Source organism: Coregonus lavaretus (assembly GCF_964263955.1).
Source record: "Coregonus lavaretus genome assembly, chromosome: 28".
NCBI lineage: Eukaryota > Metazoa > Chordata > Actinopteri > Salmoniformes > Salmonidae > Coregonus > Coregonus lavaretus.
In genome coordinates this window covers 7,968,541-7,989,669 of record NC_140015.1, presented here as the reverse complement: position 1 = coordinate 7,989,669, position 21,129 = coordinate 7,968,541, and the positions used below count along the sequence as shown (strand labels likewise).

Genomic DNA, 21,129 nt, shown 5'->3' with positions numbered 1-21,129 from the left:
AACCTTATATACACACACATTCTTTGTCCCGAAAGACACTCCCTGACTTGGTTTCACAATATTATAACACAACAACAACAATTTCGCTCTCCATCCTCTTTCAGAAGCTATTCTGATTTCTCAGACTAGACTTCCCCATTCCCCACAACAGTTATGTTCTAACCTCATGATTGAAACCGCAACCGTTGCTCTTTAGCAATGGTACATAACCTGTTTACCCACTATCTGGAGACAACAGTCTAAGCCTATAATGAAAAGCATTTGCTTTAACACATTATCCAATATTGGTTAACTAGTACATCATAATTAAAACAAGAAGATTTCACAACTCTATTTAAGGGTGGAACATTTAGTAATTACTTTTTAACCTGTATATATTTAATTTCTATATCAATAACGTTATAAATGGAAAAACTCTCTCACACAGAACTGGAAAACTCAGCTCACACAGAACTGGAAAACTCAGCTCACATTCACTCCACATTCACACTGGAGTTAGTCCCTGACAGCTCTCATTCACTCAATACATTATATCTAAATTTCAATCTCTTGTTAACCAAATTTAAATCAGCTTAATATCCACATTTCAATCAATCTTATTATCCAAATTCTAATCTTAATAGTAATAATTTCAATCCACTTATTATCCACATTTTCACATCCACATCCACTATTCCCAAACACACTTGGTAATCTCCCTTATTACCCTCTGTGCATCTTCAACGATTGTCTCTGTCGTTCCTTCCTATACACCATATGTATCTTCACTATACATGTAAAATAGCACAGAGTGCACCATGTGCTATTCTCTACTGTGGCTGCAGACCATGTAGACACTTCTCTTATAAATGCCTACAGACAGCTGTCAGCGGGGCATGGTACAATTACTTGCCCTCGCTCTAGTCTTCTCTCTAAGACTAGCTCTAGTCTTCTTCCATGTGTATCACTGCCGCGGTTCGTCTATAGTCTCTACAGTATCTATACTCTATAGTATATGTAGTCTCGCGTATCTATAGTCTCTCAGTGTCTGTAGTCTCAGTAGTTTATGTAGTCATAAATGCTATGGTCCCTATAGATTGTATAGTCTTGCCGCACACATGCACTTTCACACATTCACTCAGTAACTACACATTCACACAACTTTCACATCTACATTCACTTCACGCACAACTCACATCCACATTCACTTCGTGCTATTACTTGACTTAAGACTAGTGGTACCCTCCTCCATTTTTATGTTTAGTTTTATTGGTTTTATTATAATAATATTTTTTAAAATTCAAATTCTTTTAAATTGACTTACTGAAGTCAGTTGCCGTCCCTCAATTGTTTGCGGATGATGTGTCTCCTCCTGGGCAGCTCACAGTAAGGGTTTGGTCTGGACGGGCATTCATAAAATGCGCCACCGGTTTTCCTCACAGACCCCCACTGGAAAGCTCCGCAGGCAGAATCAATCATTATTTTCGTGACGCCAAATTGTCGTGGAAATTCTACACAGGGACACACAAAGTCAATATTAAATTAATCATATTTTATTATCGGTGCGCTGGAGAGGTTCCAACCAACTCAATGCACCAAGTACACATGTCGATCAGGAGCTCACACGGGGCAGTCCCGTTAGTTCTCTTATATACTTACACAGAAAGTAATATTTGCATGATTTAGCTTATTCATTATTCAGAATTAATTCGTCATTAACATTTGCTTCATTCATGTGACCCACACACACACAATTATGTATTTTTCTTCACGAATTGACTGTGGGATTACAGAGGTGGTTGTAGATATGAAAGTCACAGTAATCACTCAGAACTACAGTTGGTTGATTAGAAATTAATTCTGTCCATACAACAGCTGTCACTAGGGGTCACATTCACTAGAAATAATGTATCTAGAAATGTATGCAATCACCTATTGATATGAGCAGCAGACAGCAGGGGCAGATTGGCCTTCTGGCAATTCTGGCAAAAAGCAGTGGGGCTGGACAATTTTTGTTTTTTAAATATAAAAATAAAACAACGAAAAAGGTGACATGGCTGGCGGCTCATGGGCCTGTGAAGATGTATTTTGTAAAGATTTTTGCGCAATTTCTCTGTTATACTAATCTATAATGATCCTTTGGATGATCAAGTAGGCAATGGCCGGCCCCCCCTACCAAGATGGGCAAGCCGGGTTTTCTGATAGGCTGAGGTCACGCAAACTCACATTCAAAGTCAAATGCTACATCAGCAAAGAGACCTGCTCTGACTCTGTCATCAGTTAGACGGCCAAGATCATGGGTTGAAAAAAATGGAAAGGGTGTCCATAAATGTAGAAAGAGCACATTCTACATTGTCACCTCACTCAAAACTTCCTATGTTTTGGGCGGCTAAAACCATGATTTGGTCAAACAGTAAAGTGCATTATCCTCATGATTCCTGTAATGAAAGTGTCTGCCCTCCCCATGTGCCTGTGCCCTCATTGTGGCCTGCTGCTGCATTGAGCGAGCCACTCTCCTCTCCCCCATGCGCTCGAGAGAAAAAATGCATTCTAAATGTACAACAAGCTTTGTTTCCTTGTCGAAGAGAGGAGGGTCTCAGCTTTCTGTATATATAGTCATGTATTTCTCAACATTCACCTCAATAGCAACTATTTTACAACCAAGATATTTGATATAGCTTTGACATATGGAGACCATGGGTAGTAGCCTACAACCACAATTTGTTTTAGGACATTACATTTACTGTTGGTTACTAGGAGTGGGTATTATATTTAGAGATAGCAATGAAGTTCATGTGTTTTTAGTTTCCAGTTCTTCAGGTGTTGAAACCCAAATTAATTAGCCTATGATATTATTTAGTGCACATAATCTTTTTTTTATTTAACCAGGTAAGTTGACTGAGAACATTCTCATTTACAACAACAACCTAGGGAAGAGGACAGGGGATGAATCAACCAATTGGAAGCTGGGGATGATTAGGTGGCCATGACAGTATGAGGGCCCGATTAGGAATCTAGCCAGGACACTGTAGTTAACACCCCTACTCTTACAATAAGTGCCATTGGATTTTTTATGACCACAGAGAATCTGGACACCTGCTTAACGTCCCATCTGAAAGACAGCAGCCTACACAGGGCAATGTCCCAATCACTTCCCTGGGGTTTTGGGATATTTTTATTTTAGAAGAGAGGAAAGAGTGCTTCCTACTGGCCCTCCAACACCACTTCTAGCAGCATCTGGTCTCCCATCCAAGGACTGACCAGGCCCAACCCTCCTTAGCTTCATAGGTAAGCACAGTGGTATTTTTTTTTTTTTTTACCTTTATTTAACTAGGCAAGTCAGTTAAGAACAAATTCTTATTTACAATGACTGCCTACACCGGCCAAACCTGGAAAACGCTGGGCCAGTTGTGCGCCGCCCTATGGGACTCCCAATCACGGCCGGTTATGATACAGCCTGGAATCGAACCAGGGGGTCTGTAGTGACGCCTCAAGCACTGAGATGCAGTGCCTTAGACCGCTGCCCCACTCGGGAGCCCTGCTAAACTACATAAATAAGATTTAAGTAATTCATCTCTATTGAACAAAAATAAATCAGGAAATTCTGGAGTCCTATTCTGACAGTAAAATATAGCAACTATTGTCTACTTGTGAACCCAAAATACATGGCAATCACTGGATTATGTTGCACATCAAAATATCTTGAAACATGCATTCCTGCTTGGATATGTTAGATGAAACAACTTATTTCTTGAATACCTCAGTAGTCTATTTATTATACTTCTTAATAAAGCACTATGAATGACTTTATAAGATAATTACTCGTGATTTGGGTTCGACCAAATCATGGGCTGGTGCCACAAACTGTAACAGTAAGTGGCAACAGTGACACCAGTGGAAAATGATCATCTGGAGGCCTGTAATAGTAATAATAATAATATGCCATTTAGCAGACGCTTTTATCCAAAGCGACTTACAGTCATGCGTGCATACATTTTTTTTTTTTGTGTATGGGTGGTCCCGGGGATCGAACCCACTACCTTAGTGTTACAAGCGCCGTGCTCTACCAGCTGAGCTACAGAGGACTTGTGATTAACACTTAGGATAGGTGTTGATTCAGGGGAACACATATGAAAGGCACTCATTTGCAATATAGCATTAGGCTAGATAGCTGATGTTTTGGCGGTGTCGGAGTTGTAAGTACGTTGTAGCTGTCAAATTGGGGAGCAGCTGCTCTTGATTATTGTCACAAAGCCACACCCCTCCCACTCACGTTTGACGTTCAGAACGAGAAAGTGTAGAAATAATGACGCTCAAATTAAAAATCATGATTCAAAATAATGTATCAGCCTAATCGAGGTGTAGATTAACATTTCAGATTCCAGTGTTCGAAATTGTAATCAACGCTGCATGGGATTTCTCTTAATGCTAATGGCAGCCAATGGCAATGTCCGCTTTAGGTATAATGCCAGGAGCCGCTTGTGAATTTGACAGCTCTAACACTGTTCCACCCCCAAACACTGCCAAAACAACAGCTATGCGGGTGTTGGCTAAAGCAGATCTGATTGAATAGAGCTCTAAATCATTAGCTTGGCTTTTATAACGTATAACAACAGACAGGCAGACAGACTGACAGAGAACAAGAAAAAGCACAGAGTGACAGCAGAGAAGATGCTGAGACAGACAGACAGACAGACAGCACAACAGGGAGGCAAACAAAATAGCTAGAGCAGAGGCACAGTTATAGTGGTGAGTTGTGTCTCCAGTGGTGCTTTTACATATTGTATTTGTTTTAAATATGAGCTGGTTAAAAAAAGAGGACTGTCTCGTCAGTCACTGGTACAGAAATGGTTGAGAAACGCTGTACTGTTATGTGTCAGCACTACTGCCTGTGTCTACATCTAGAGTGGATGCTGAATGTCAGACAGAAGGCTCAAGCCTGGTGTAGATGTAGGTCTGTGATAGGGTATGGGCAGTGGCTGATAGGGTCTGGGCAGTGGCTGATGGGCTTGTGGCTGATAGGGTTTGGGCACCATTCCGGGGTGAGTTGGCGGCACAAGTAGTTGTCGGGGCTGGTGTGGATAAAATGCCAAGGCCGAATTCTTGTCCCTGGCAAACAGTATGGAAGAGCAATATAGTTGTCTCTCTGTAGTGGCTCCAGTTGGGATCCGCCCTCCTTGTCATTAGGCAGCCTTCTTTTCTTCATGTCTGCTGTTGTCTCTCGACCTAGTAATGCAGCTTGTGCTCCAGACAGTGTGTGTCAGCCAGGCTGGAGAAGCAAAGCCTCAATAAATGAATAAATGTGAACACCAGTCAAGAGTGGGTTTCCCTCGGAGGCTGTCTCGCCGCTGCATGTCGGCCACTGCACCGATGACTTGGTTGCTAATTTGGGAGACCCCTGTGTGTGTGTGTGTGAGAGAGAGAGAGAGAGAGAGAGAGAGAGAGAGAGAGAGAGAGAGAGAGAGAGAGAGAGAGAGAGAGAGAGAGAGAGAGAGAGATTGCACAGTGTGTAGTGTGTTTGACATAATAAACGATGTGACACAATTTCTCCCTAGTGGAAATAATAAGACCTGCATTATCACGTCCTCCGCTTTACAGGTTTCTTCAAAATGAAAGTTGTTGGTCAGAGTCGATTTTGGCCTCCTGCGTCCAGAGATCTATTTCTAAATGTTGACCATATAGTTGTACAGTATTTAAATCTCCACATATTTTCAAGACATTTCTGTTCATCTTGTGAAGTCTCACATCAACAACAACAATGTCACTTTTAAGCTTTTGTAAAAAGTAATCAGGTTTCATGGATTTCATGTTCTTTAAAGCCACACACACAACAATTGAAAATGTACACTGAAATCAAATTATTGTTAGATTTTATACACGCAGTACAAATGTATTAACACTTACTGTACACTTAGAAAAAAAGGTGCTATCTAGAACCTAAAAGAGTTATTCGGCTGTCCCCATAGGAGAACACTTTGAAGAACCCTTTTTGGTTCCAGGTAGAACCCTTTACACAGACGGTTCTACCTGGAACCAAAAAGGGTTTTACCTGGAACCAAAAAGGGTTCTCCTATGGGGACAGCAGAAAAAACCTTTTGGAACCCTTTTTCTAAGAGGGAAGATCTGAAGTTTAGCATATCACAAACAGTCATTGCTACGGATCATTCTTTGACAGCACAACTGTTTGACAGCACACAAAATATTATAGAAGAGAATTAGTCTAAAATATTAATATATTTTTTTATGTGGAACATAAAAAAAAAATAACATTATGTTCAATGGGTTCAGCTAATGCATCAAGACAATCACTCTTTTGAATCTCAAGTAAATAATATACACTAACGGTCAAAGTTTTAGAACAACTACTCATTCAAGGGTTTTTCTTTATTTTTTATTATTTTCTACATTATAGAATAATTGCGAAGACATCAAAACTATAAAATAACACATATGGAATCATGTAGTAACCAAAAAAGTGTTAAACAAATCAAAATATATTTTATATTTGAGATTCTTCAAATAGCCACCCTTTGCCTTGATGACAGCTTTGCACACTTTTGGCATTCTCTCAACCAGCTTCATGAGGTAGTCACCTGGAATGCATTTCAATTAACAGGTGTGCCTTCTTAAAAGTTAATTTGTGGAATTTCTTTCCTTCTTAATGCGTTTGAGTCAATCAGTTGTGTTGTGACAAGGTAGGGGGGGGGGTATACAGAAGATAGCCCTATTTGGTAAAATACCAAGTCCATATTATGGCAAGAACAGCTCAAATAAGCAAAGAGAAACGACAGTCCATCATTGCTTTAAGACATGAAGGTCAGTCAATCCGGAAAATGTCAAGAACTTTGAATGTTTCTTCAAGTACAGTCGCAAAAACCATCAAGCGCTATGATGAAACTTGCTATCATGTCTTTGTGAGACGCAGTGTGGGTGAACGGATGTTCTACGCATGTGTATTTCTCACCGTAAAACATGGAGGAGGTGGCGTTATGGTGTGGGGGATGCTTTGCTGGTGACACTGTCTGTGATTTATTTAGAATTCAAGGCACACTTAACCAGTATGGCTACCACAGCATTCTGCGGTGATACGCCATCCCATCTGGTTTGGGCTTAGTGGGACTGTCATTTAATTTTCAACAGGACACTGACCCAACACACCTCCAGGCTGAGTAAGGGCTATTTTACCAAGAAGGAGAGTGATGGACTGCTGCATCAGATGACCTGGCCTCCACAATCCCCCGACCTCAACCCAATTGAGATGGTTTGGGATGAGTCTGACCGCAGAGTTGAGGAAAAGCAGCCAACAAGTGCTCAGCATATGTGGGAACTCCTTCAAGACTGTTGGAAAAGCATTCCAGGTGAAGCTGGTTGAGAGAATACCAAGAGTGTGCAAAGCTGTCATCAAGCCAAAGGGTGGCTATTTGAAGAATCTCAAATATAAAATATATTTTGATTTGTTTAACACTTTTTTGGGTTACTAGATGATTCCATACAGTGGGGAGAACAAGTATTTGATACACTGCCGATTTTGCAGGTTTTCCTACTTACAAAGCATGTAGAGGTCTGTAATTTTTATCATAGGTACACTTCAACTGTGAGAGACGGAATCTAAAACAAAAATGCAGAAAATCACATTGTATGATTTTTAAGTAATTATTTTGCATTTTATTGCATGACATAGGTACTTGATACATCAGAAAAGCAGAACTTAATATATGGTACAGAAACCTTTGTTTGCAATTACAGAGATCATACGTTTTCTGTAGGTCTTGACCAGGTTTGCACATACTGCAGCAGGGATTTTGGCCCACTCCTCCATACAGACTTTCTCCAGATCCTTCAGGTTTCGGGGCTGTCGCTGGGCAATACGGACTTTCAGCTCCCTCCAAAGATGTTCTATTAGGTTCAGGTCTGGATACTAGCTAGGCCACTCCAGGACCTTGAGATGCTTCTTACGGAGCCACTCCTTAGTTGCCCTGGCTCTGTGTTTCGGGTCGTTGTCATGCTGGAAGACCCAGCCACGACCCATCTTCAATGCTCTTACTGAGGGAAGGAGGTTGTTGGCCAAGATCTCGCGATACATGGCCCCATCCATCCTCCCCTCAATACGGTGCAGTCGTCTTGTCCCCTTCGCAGAAAAGCATCCCCAAAGAATGATGTTTCCACCACCATGCTTCACGGTTGGGATGGTGTTCTTGGGGTTGTACTCATCCTTCTTCTTCCTCCAAACACGGCGAGTGGAGTTTAGACCAAAAAGCTCTATTTTTGTCTCATCAGACCACATGACCTTCTCCCATTCCTCCTCTGGATCATCCAGATGGTCATTGCCAAACTTCAGATGGGCCTGGACATGCGCTGGCTTGAGCAGGGGGACCTTGCGTGCGCTGCAGGATTTTAATTCATGACGGCGTAGTGTGTTACTGTGGTCCCAGCTCTCTTCAGGTCATTGACCAGGTCCTGCCGTGTAGTTCTGGGCTGATCCCTCACCTTCCTCATGATCATTGATGCCCCACGAGGTGAGATCTTGCATGGAGCCCCAGACCGAGGGTGATTGACCGTCATCTTGAACTTCATCCATTTTCTAATAATTGCGCCAACAGTTGTTGCCTTCTCACCAAGCTGCTTGCCTATTGTCCTGTAGCCCATCCCAGCCTTGTGCAGGTCTACAATTTTATCCCTGATGTCCTTACACAGCTCTCTGGTCTTGGCCATTGTGGAGAGGTTGAAGTCTGTTTGATTGAGTGTGTGGAAAGGTGTCTTTTATACAGGTAACAGGAGGGCTTCTTAAAGAAAAACTAACAGGTCTGTGAGAGCCAGAATTCTTACTGGTTGGTAGGTGATCAAATACTTATGTCATGCAATAAAATGCAAATTAATTACTTAAAAATCATACAATGTGATTTTCTGGATTTTTGTTTTAGATTCCGTCTCTCACAGTTGAAGTGTACCTATGATAAAAATTACAGACCTCTACATGCTTTGTAAGTAGGAAAACCTGCAAAATCGGCCAGTGTATCAAATACTTGTTCTCCCCACTGTATGTGTTAATTCATAGTTTTGATGTCTTCACTATTATTCTACAATGTAGAAAATAGTAAAAATAAAGAATAACCTTTGAATGAGTAGGTGTTCTAAAACTTTTGACCGGTTGTGTATATATATTTTTATTTAATGAATAATAAAAAAGATAAATAGAGCTACATGTGTTAGTCAAGGCAGAAAACTCATACAATTAACCAGCAAGAATACAACTAGAAATCATACACCCAACAAATGTACATTGAAATTCTAATTCACATTCAAACAAAGCATGTACTCTTATCTACTAACTGAACATTTTGATGAAAAGATTTATAATTCAACTCACCAAGCTAACCTTTCAAGCCTCTCCTGGTATCAATATCTCTGCATCAACATGCCTAGTACAAGGCCTTCACTCATAGTTTGAGTATATGTTGTCATATTCTTCATAGTCATTCTCCCCTCCAGCTTTACATTAAGTGAGCTGCTCCAGGTCTAAAGACTCATTGTCTTCATCATACATGTCTTCAGCATCATCCATCCCTGTGAAGGTATCTGGATTTTCATAGATGTCCTCATCTTCCTCACCTGCCTCCTTCACCTTGGTTGTTTCCACACTTGTTCATAGCTCCTGGAGCATTCCTGAGGATGAATACAAACATTTGAGTTACATGCCTGGATGTCAAGTCAGGATCTTAGCACAGGGTATCCATTCATAACTGCTGACATTTTCAAAATCATAACTTTTCGTGGTAAGTTTCTCCCTTTTCACATACATGCTTGCATGGCATCCTTTTTTCATGTCTTCATCTTTGCTCTTATTGACAAAGATTTCTGCGTTGATGTAATCCTCTTCATCAACTTCCTCACTCGCTGCACCCACAGTGTTTCCGTACTTGTTCATGCTCATGGCAGCTGAGGGATTAATTCATTTTAATTCATATAAATTACATCAATGAATGTAAGAAGGAATATCTATCATAAAGAGTACCCCAACTAGAAATCATACACTGAACAAAAATATAAACGCAACATGTAAAGTGTTGGTCCCATTTTTCATGAGCTGAAATAAAAGTTCCCTGAAATGTTACATACGCACAAAAGCGTATTTATCTCAGATCTTTGCACAAATTTGTGAGAATTTCTCCTTGGCCAAGATAATCCATCCACCTGACAGTTGTGGAATATCAAGAAGCTGATTAAACAGCATGATCATTACACAGGTGCACCTTCTGCTGGGGACAATAATAGGCCACTCTAAAATGTGCAGTTTTGTCACACAACACAATGCCACAGATGTCTCAAGTTTTGAGGGGGCATGCAATTGGCATGCTGACTGCAGGAATGTCCACCAGAGCTGTTGCCAGAGAATGTTAGGTTAATTTCTCTACCATTAGCTGCCTCCAATGTTGTTTTAGAGAGTTTGGCAGTACATCCAACTGGCGTCACAACTGCAGACCATGTGTATGGCATCGTGTGGGCGAGAGGTTTGCTGATATCAATGTTGTGAAAAGAGTTCCCAATGGTGGCGGTGGGGTTATGGTATGGGCAGGCATAAGCTATGGACATCGAACACAATTGCATTTTATCTATGGTAATTTGAAAGCACAAAAATACTGTGACGAGATCCTGAGGCCCATTGTGCGGCCATTTTCTTTTAAGGATATCTGTATTCCCAGTGATGTGAAATCCATAGATTAGGACCTAATGAATTTATTTAAATTGACTGATTTCCTGATATGAACTGTAACTGATTAAAATCTATGAAATTGTTGCTTGTTGCATTCATATTTTTGTTCAGCATACACTGACATTCTAATTCACAAGCATTTACTCTTATCTACTAACTGAACGTTTTGATGTTTTTTTTTTTTTTAAGCCCTTATAATTCAACTCAAGGTCTAAAGACTCATTGTCTTCATCATACATATCTTCAGCTAAATCCGTCTCTGTGAAGGTATTTGGATTTTCATAGTCTTCCTCATCTTCCTCACCTGCCTCTGGCCCTTCACCTTGGTTGTTTCCACACTTGTTCATGGCTCCTGGAGCATTCCTGAGGATGAATACAAACATTTGAGTTACATTTCTGGATGTCAAGTCAGGATCTTAGCACAGGGTATCCATTCATAACTGCTGACATTTTCAAAATCATAACTTTTCGTGGTAAGTTTCTCCCTTTTCACATACATGCTTGCATGGCATCCTTTTTTCATGTCTTCATCTTTGCTCTTATTGACAAAGATTTCTGCGTTGATGTAATCCTCTTCATCAACTTCCTCACTCGCTGCACCCACAGTGTTTCCGTACTTGTTCATGCTCATGGCAGCTGAGGGATTAATTCATTTTAATTCATATAAATTACATCAATGAATGTAAGAAGGAATATCTATCATAAAGAGTACCCCAACTAGAAATCATACACTGAACAAAAATATAAACGCAACATGTAAAGTGTTGGTCCCATTTTTCATGAGCTGAAATAAAAGTTCCCTGAAATGTTACATACGCACAAAAGCGTATTTATCTCAGATCTTTGCACAAATTTGTGAGAATTTCTCCTTGGCCAAGATAATCCATCCACCTGACAGTTGTGGAATATCAAGAAGCTGATTAAACAGCATGATCATTACACAGGTGCACCTTCTGCTGGGGACAATAATAGGCCACTCTAAAATGTGCAGTTTTGTCACACAACACAATGCCACAGATGTCTCAAGTTTTGAGGGGGCATGCAATTGGCATGCTGACTGCAGGAATGTCCACCAGAGCTGTTGCCAGAGAATGTTAGGTTAATTTCTCTACCATTAGCTGCCTCCAATGTTGTTTTAGAGAGTTTGGCAGTACATCCAACTGGCGTCACAACTGCAGACCATGTGTATGGCATCGTGTGGGCGAGAGGTTTGCTGATATCAATGTTGTGAAAAGAGTTCCCAATGGTGGCGGTGGGGTTATGGTATGGGCAGGCATAAGCTATGGACATCGAACACAATTGCATTTTATCTATGGTAATTTGAAAGCACAAAAATACTGTGACGAGATCCTGAGGCCCATTGTGCGGCCATTTTCTTTTAAGGATATCTGTATTCCCAGTGATGTGAAATCCATAGATTAGGACCTAATGAATTTATTTAAATTGACTGATTTCCTGATATGAACTGTAACTGATTAAAATCTATGAAATTGTTGCTTGTTGCATTCATATTTTTGTTCAGCATACACTGACATTCTAATTCACAAGCATTTACTCTTATCTACTAACTGAACGTTTTGATGTTTTTTTTTTTTTTTAAGCCCTTATAATTCAACTCAAGGTCTAAAGACTCATTGTCTTCATCATACATATCTTCAGCTAAATCCGTCTCTGTGAAGGTATTTGGATTTTCATAGTCTTCCTCATCTTCCTCACCTGCCTCTGGCCCTTCACCTTGGTTGTTTCCACACTTGTTCATGGCTCCTGGAGCATTCCTGAGGATGAATACAAACATTTGAGTTACATGCCTGGATGTCAAGTCAGGATCTTAGCACAGGGTATCCATTCATAACTGCTGACATTTTCAAAATCATAACTTTTCGTGGTAAGTTTCTCCCTTTTCACATACATGCTTGCATGGCATCCTTTTTTCATGTCTTCATCTTTGCTCTTATTGACAAAGATTTCTGCGTTGATGTAATCCTCTTCATCAACTTCCTCACTCGCTGCACCCACAGTGTTTCCGTACTTGTTCATGCTCATGGCAGCTGAGGGATTAATTCATTTTAATTCATATAAATTACATCAATGAATGTAAGAAGGAATATCTATCATAAAGAGTACCCCAACTAGAAATCATACACTGAACAAAAATATAAACGCAACATGTAAAGTGTTGGTCCCATTTTTCATGAGCTGAAATAAAAGTTCCCTGAAATGTTACATACGCACAAAAGCGTATTTATCTCAGATCTTTGCACAAATTTGTGAGAATTTCTCCTTGGCCAAGATAATCCATCCACCTGACAGTTGTGGAATATCAAGAAGCTGATTAAACAGCATGATCATTACACAGGTGCACCTTCTGCTGGGGACAATAATAGGCCACTCTAAAATGTGCAGTTTTGTCACACAACACAATGCCACAGATGTCTCAAGTTTTGAGGGGGCATGCAATTGGCATGCTGACTGCAGGAATGTCCACCAGAGCTGTTGCCAGAGAATGTTAGGTTAATTTCTCTACCATTAGCTGCCTCCAATGTTGTTTTAGAGAGTTTGGCAGTACATCCAACTGGCGTCACAACTGCAGACCATGTGTATGGCATCGTGTGGGCGAGAGGTTTGCTGATATCAATGTTGTGAAAAGAGTTCCCAATGGTGGCGGTGGGGTTATGGTATGGGCAGGCATAAGCTATGGACATCGAACACAATTGCATTTTATCTATGGTAATTTGAAAGCACAAAAATACTGTGACGAGATCCTGAGGCCCATTGTGCGGCCATTTTCTTTTAAGGATATCTGTATTCCCAGTGATGTGAAATCCATAGATTAGGACCTAATGAATTTATTTAAATTGACTGATTTCCTGATATGAACTGTAACTGATTAAAATCTATGAAATTGTTGCTTGTTGCATTCATATTTTTGTTCAGCATACACTGACATTCTAATTCACAAGCATTTACTCTTATCTACTAACTGAACGTTTTGATGTTGTTTTTTTTTTTTAAGCCCTTATAATTCAACTCAAGGTCTAAAGACTCATTGTCTTCATCATACATATCTTCAGCTAAATCCGTCTCTGTGAAGGTATTTGGATTTTCATAGTCTTCCTCATCTTCCTCACCTGCCTCTGGCCCTTCACCTTGGTTGTTTCCACACTTGTTCATGGCTCCTGGAGCATTCCTGAGGATGAATACAAACATTTGAGTTACATGCCTGGATGTCAAGTCAGGATCTTAGCACAGGGTATCCATTCATAACTGCTGACATTTTCAAAATCATAACTTTTCGTGGTAAGTTTCTCCCTTTTCACATACATGCTTGCATGGCATCCTTTTTTCATGTCTTCATCTTTGCTCTTATTGACAAAGATTTCTGCGTTGACGTAATCCTCTTCATCAACTTCCTCACTCGCTGCACCCACAGTGTTTCCGTACTTGTTCATGCTCATGGCAGCTGAGGGATTAATTCATTTTAATTCATATAAATTACATCAGTGAATGTAAGAAGGAATAGCTATCATAAAGAGTACCCCAACTAGAAATCATACACTGAACAAAAATATAAACGCAACATGTAAAGTGTTGGTCCCATTTTTCATGAGCTGAAATAAAAGTTCCCTGAAATGTTACATACGCACAAAAGCGTATTTATCTCAGATTTTTGCACAAATTTGTAAGAATTTCTCCTTGGCCAAGATAATCCATCCACCTGACAGTTGTGGAATATCAAGAAGCTGATTAAACAGCATGATCATTACACAGGTGCACCTTCTGCTGGGGACAATAATAGGCCACTCTAAAATGTGTAGTTTTGTCACACAACACAATGCCACAGATGTCTCAAGTTTTGAGGGGGCATGCAATTGGCATGCTGACTGCAGGAATGTCCACCAGAGCTGTTGCCAGAGAATGTTAGGTTCATTTCTCTACCATTAGCTGCCTCCAATGTTGTTTTAGAGAGTTTGGCAGTACATCCAACCGGCGTCACAACTGCAGACCATGTGTATGGCATCGTGTGGGCGAGAGGTTTGCTGATATCAATGTTGTGAAAAGAGTTCCCAATGGTGGCGGTGGGGTTATGGTATGGGCAGGCATAAGCTATGGACATCGAACACAATTGCATTTTATCTATGGTAATTTGAAAGCACAAAAATACTGTGACGAGATCCTGAGGCCCATTGTGCGGCCATTTTCTTTTAAGGATATCTGTATTCCCAGTGATGTGAAATCCATAGATTAGGACCTAATGAATTTATTTAAATTGACTGATTTCCTGATATGAACTGTAACTGATTAAAATCTATGAAATTGTTGCTTGTTGCATTCATATTTTTGTTCAGTATACACTGACATTCTAATTCACAAGCATTTACTCTTATCTACTAACTGAACGTTTTGATGTTTTTTTTTTTTTTAAGCCCTTATAATTCAACTCACGGTCTAAAGACTCATTGTCTTCATCATACATATCTTCAGCTAAATCCGTCTCTGTGAAGGTATTTGGATTTTCATAGTCTTCCTCATCTTCCTCACCTGCCTCTGGCCCTTCACCTTGGTTGTTTCCACACTTGTTGATGGCTCCTGGAGCATTCCTGAGAAAGAACACAAACATTTGAGTTACATGCCTGGACTTCAAGTCAGGATCTTGGCACACGTTATCCATTCATAACTGCTGACATTTTCAAAATCATAACTTTTCGTGGTAAGTTTCTCCCTTTTCACATACATGCTTGCATGGCATCCTTTTTTCATGTCTTCATCTTTGCTCTTATTGACAAAGATTTCTGCGTTGACGTAATCCTCTTCATCAACTTCCTCACTCGCTGCACCCACAGTGTTTCCGTACTTGTTCATGCTCATGGCAGCTGAGGGATTAATTCATTTTAATTCATATAAATTACATCAGTGAATGTAAGAAGGAATAGCTATCATAAAGAGTACCCCAACTAGAAATCATACACTGAACAAAAATATAAACGCAACATGTAAAGTGTTGGTCCCATTTTTCATGAGCTGAAATAAAAGTTCCCTGAAATGTTACATACGCACAAAAGCGTATTTATCTCAGATTTTTGCACAAATTTGTAAGAATTTCTCCTTGGCCAAGATAATCCATCCACCTGACAGTTGTGGAATATCAAGAAGCTGATTAAACAGCATGATCATTACACAGGTGCACCTTCTGCTGGGGACAATAATAGGCCACTCTAAAATGTGTAGTTTTGTCACACAACACAATGCCACAGATGTCTCAAGTTTTGAGGGGGCATGCAATTGGCATGCTGACTGCAGGAATGTCCACCAGAGCTGTTGCCAGAGAATGTTAGGTTCATTTCTCTACCATTAGCTGCCTCCAATGTTGTTTTAGAGAGTTTGGCAGTACATCCAACCGGCGTCACAACTGCAGACCATGTGTATGGCATCGTGTGGGCGAGAGGTTTGCTGATATCAATGTTGTGAAAAGAGTTCCCAATGGTGGCGGTGGGGTTATGGTATGGGCAGGCATATGCTATGGACATCGAACACAATTGCATTTTATCTATGGTAATTTGAAAGCACAAAAATACTGTGACGAGATCCTGAGGCCCATTGTGCGGCCATTTTCTTTTAAGGATATCTGTATTCCCAGTGATGTGAAATCCATAGATTAGGACCTAATGAATTTATTTAAATTGACTGATTTCCTGATATGAACTGTAACTGATTAAAATCTATGAAATTGTTGCTTGTTGCATTCATATTTTTGTTCAGTATACACTGACATTCTAATTCACAAGCATTTACTCTTATCTACTAACTGAACGTTTTGATGTTTTTTTTTTTTTTAAGCCCTTATAATTCAACTCACGGTCTAAAGACTCATTGTCTTCATCATACATATCTTCAGCTAAATCCGTCTCTGTGAAGGTATTTGGATTTTCATAGTCTTCCTCATCTTCCTCACCTGCCTCTGGCCCTTCACCTTGGTTGTTTCCACACTTGTTGATGGCTCCTGGAGCATTCCTGAGAAAGAACACAAACATTTGAGTTACATGCCTGGACTTCAAGTCAGGATCTTGGCACACGTTATCCCTTCATAACTGCAGACATTTTTTAAATCATTATTTTTAGTGGTAAGCGAATCCCTTTTCACATACATTCCTGCATGGCATCCTTTTTTCAAGTCTTCATCTTTGCTCTTGTTGACAAAGGTTTCTGCGTTGACGTAATCCTCTTCATAATCCTCTTCACTCGCTGCACCTCCAGTGTTTCCATATGCGTTCATGTTAATGGAAGCTCAGGGATTAATCAGTTAAATTCATATAAATGACATCAGTTAATGTAAGCAGGAATATATATCATAAACAGTACAAAACCATATACAAAATTAGGGTTGAAAAATTCTGGTTATCAAAATGTCCATGTTTTCTAAAGATCCTGGTTGGAGGATTCCAAATTTCCTGATTAATCCTTCCTGATTTCAGGAATCTTCGAACTGGGAGTTCTTGAAAAAAACGGAGAATTTTGCAACCCTAATCAAAATCCTAATTAGAGGAAGTAGAACTTACTTTCTCTTGGGTTTATCATAATAGACTGCTCTCTGCTGTTTCTCTTCCTCCAGACTAGACAAGGAATTAGCAGCAGCAGCAGGAGGAGGAGCCCACCTGTTGCGCCAGCGGCAATAATGGGGACTATAGATGCTATGGAGAGAAACAACACCATATATACCATCTTTCAGAAGACTACATTTCAGAATTTGTATAGCTATCAAATTCTTCTGCAATGTAAAACATTGGTCTTTAAAAAATATTGCATGACTGATAGGACTGATAATATCTATATTTTTTTCTATTCACAATCCTTAAATATGGCCTTCATGGTAATGCATTTGAGAAACATGAAACAAACTTATTGTACCTTGAATGCTGACTGTCAGCATCTCTGTCTTGGTAGAATGGAATGACAGGGTGGAGACATTAACTTCATAAACACAACTGTAGTTCCCCTGGTCTTTATACTCTGCAACAGGGAAGTGGAAGGAGGCAGAGTGGCTGACTGCTGGCTTAGTCTCAGTTCTGTTGGACCCAGAGAAGTCCAGATAGAAGAGGCCTCCAGGATACTGTGGCTGAATGGAGCAGGTGATGAAGAAGCTGTGGCCCCTGGTCACCTCTGGCCCCTGAAGTCCCCAGACCATCGATCCATTTGGAGCACTGAGAGAGATGTTGGGCTGTAGCAAGACGACTAGGAAAAGACAAGAGCAGGTTGTTAACGTGTGCACTGTGACTGCAGCATAACAATCATTTTTCTTGCCAAGAAAACACTATGCTAGAATACATTATGAAGAGAACTCTTGCATTAAAGAACGTATAATCTCGGAACCCAGTGTTCCTCTTGCATTAATGTTGAGTTGCTCACCTACAGTGGGGAGAACAAGTATTTGATACACTGCCGATTTTGAAGGTTTTCCTACTTACAAAGCATGTAGAGGTCTGTAATTTTTATCATAGATACACTTCAACTGCGAGAGACGGAATCTAGAAAATCCAGAAAATCACATTGTATGATTTTTAAGTAATTAATTTGCATTTTATTGCATGACATAAGTATTTGATACATCAGAAAAGCAGAACTTAATATTTGGTACAGAAACCTTTGTTTGCAATTACAGAGAACATACGTTTCCTGTAGGTCTTGACCAGGTTTGCACACACTGCAGCAGGGATTTTGGCCCACTCCTCCATACAGACCTTCTCCAGATCCTTCAGGTTTCGGGGCTGTTGCTGGGCAATACGGACTTTCAGCTCCCTCCAAAGATTTTCTATTGGGTTCAGGTCTGGAGACTGGCTAGGCCACTCCAGGACCTTGAGATGCTTCTTACAGAGCCACTCCTTAGTTGCCCTGGCTGTGTGTTTCGGGTCGTTGTCATGCTGGAAGACCCAGCCACGACCCATCTTCAATGCTCTTACTGAGGGAAGGAGGTTGTTGGCCAAGATCTTGCGATACATGGCCCCATCCATCCTCCCCTCAATACGGTGCAGTCGTCCTGTCCCCTTTGCAGAAAAGCATCCCCAAAGAATGATGTTTCCACCTCCATGCTTCACGGTTGGGATGGTGTTCTTGGGGTTGTACTCATCCTTCTTCTTCCTCCAAACACGGCGAGTGGAGTTTAGACCAAAAAGCTATATTTTTGTCTCATCAGACCACATGACCTTCTCCCATTCCTCCTCTGGATCATCCAGATGGTCATTGGCAAACTTCAGACGGGCCTGGACATGCGCTGGCTTGAGTAGGGGGACCTTGCGTGCGCTGCAGGATTTTAATCCATGACGGCGTAGTGTGTTACTAATGGTTTTCTTTGAGACTGTGGTCCCAGCTCTCTTCAGGTCTTTGACCAGGTCCTGCCGTGTAGTTCTGGGCTGATCCCTCACCTTCCTCATGATCATTGATGCCCCACGAGGTGAGATCTTGCATGGAGCCCCAGACCGAGGGTGATTGACCGTCATCTTGAACTTCTTCCATTTTCTAATAATTGCGCCAACAGTTGTTGCCTTCTCACCAAGCTGCTTGCCTATTGTCCTGTAGCCCATCCCAGCCTTGTGCAGGTCTACAATTTTATCCCTGATGTCCTTACACAGCTCTCTGGTCTTGGCCATTGTGGAGAGGTTGGCGTCTGTTTGATTGAGTGTGTGAACAGGTGTCTTTTATACAGGTAATGAGTTCAAACAGGTGCAGTTAATACAGGTAATGAGTGGAGAACAGGAGGGCTTCTTAAAGAAAAACTAACAGGTCTGTGAGAGCCGGAATTCTTACTGGTTGGTAGGTGATCAAATACGTATGTCATGCAATAAAATGCACATTAATTACTTAAAAATCATACAATGGGATTTTCTGGATTTTTGTTTTAGATTCCGTCTCTCACAGTTGAAGTGTACCTATGATAAAAAGTACAGACCTCTACATGCTTTGTAAGTAGGAAACCCTGCAAAATCAGCAGTGTATCAAATACTTGTTCTCCCCACTGTATAACCGAAAATTAAACAGAGTAACTTTGAGTGGAGCTGAAGTCTCGACTGGATACCCTTGTCTGATACTGACATCGGTATGACCCCTCGTAGTTAAAGTCCACTTTAGGAATGTTGAAAGTGACAGAGTTGCTACTTGTGGTTTTGTCCATTCTGAATGAGCCTGAAGTTGCGATGAATGTACAGACGCGGTCAAACGTATTGACACTCTTGCACGATTCACTATTTTTCTAAAATAAGTTGAAATTGATAAAACATTTGGTGTTTACAATGTATAAGTTTGATTTACAACTGCATAGAACCCCCCCAAAAAAATCTAAACTGAAATTTAGATTTTCCACTTCAAAGTTTAAAGAAATGACCTGGAATTACCTCAAATTATTTTGTTTGGATGCAATGATTATCGTTAATGTGTAAATTATCTCACCTGTGGTAAGTTGCAGGTGCCTATAGGTAAAAACAGCCATTCAACAAGTTTTTAAAAGAAAAAACGAAACATTCTGCTCCGTATATTTGACCGCATACGTATGTTGGATTACTCAATTTAAAACCACTAAATGTAATATTTTAAGCTGCTCCTGCAAAATATTGACTTTAAAAACTTGGAAACCTCAGTCTTCATGTAGACTAAAGCATAAACTTGGGGTTTATTTTGTTAGCTTCAGGCTTTCTCTTTTTGCCTTTGCTGCCTGAACTGGGAAACAATCTTGTCAGCTATCAGGACATTTTCAAAAAGTCCTCTTAACTCTAAACAAGAGATGGCAGTTGTGTATGTGGTGAACTATTGACCTACAGAGCCTTCAGAAAGTATTCACACCGCTTGACTTTTTCCACATTTTGTTGTGATACAGACTGAATTTAGATTCAATTGAGATTTTGTGTTACTGGCCCATAGACTATACCCCATAATGTCAAAGTGGAATAATGTTTTTCTAAATTGTCAAAGACTCCAGCCACCCAAGTCATAGACTGTTCTCTCTGCTACCACACGGCAAGTGGTACTGATGCACTAAATAAGTTCCGGAGTAAAAATGTGCTTATTAAGTCACATAATAAGTCACATAACAAGTCACGTAATAATAACTTCTGGTATGGCAACTGCTTGGCATCCGACCACATGACGCTACAGAGGGTAATGTATGGCCCAGTACATCACTGGGGCCGAGCTCCCTGCCATCCAGGACCTCTATACCAGGCGGTGTCATAGGAAGGCCCTAAAAATTGTCAAAGACTTCAGCCACCCAAGTCATAGACTGTCCTCTGTGCTACCCCACGGCAAGTCGGTACTGATGCATCATATCTGGAACCAACAGGACCCTGAACAGCTTCTACCCCCAAGCCATAACTACTGAATAGTTAACCAGAAACTAACCGGACTATCTGCATTGACTGTTTTTACACTAACACTTTTGACTCATCACTTACACTGCC

The 21,129-nt window shown here is 40.5% G+C and overlaps 1 protein-coding gene across 1 annotated transcript; it reads right to left on the bottom strand.

The window, feature by feature from the left end:
• Window positions 1–9,331: 9,331 nt before the first annotated feature.
• LOC311103861 (uncharacterized protein) lies at window positions 9,332–19,850 on the bottom strand (the record flags this gene model as incomplete). The annotated part of the gene is made up of 15 exons (XM_084145496.1): window positions 9,332–9,642; window positions 9,777–9,915; window positions 10,995–11,053; window positions 11,188–11,326; window positions 12,407–12,465; window positions 12,600–12,738; window positions 13,819–13,877; window positions 14,012–14,150; window positions 15,134–15,288; window positions 15,423–15,561; window positions 16,545–16,699; window positions 16,834–16,972; window positions 17,245–17,298; window positions 17,594–17,917; window positions 19,772–19,850. 15 exons carry the CDS (start codon window positions 19,848–19,850, stop codon window positions 9,585–9,587), a joined length of 1,836 nt encoding a protein of 611 aa, XP_084001622.1. The 3' UTR covers window positions 9,332–9,584.
• Between the last annotated feature and the right edge of the window lie 1,279 nt (window positions 19,851–21,129).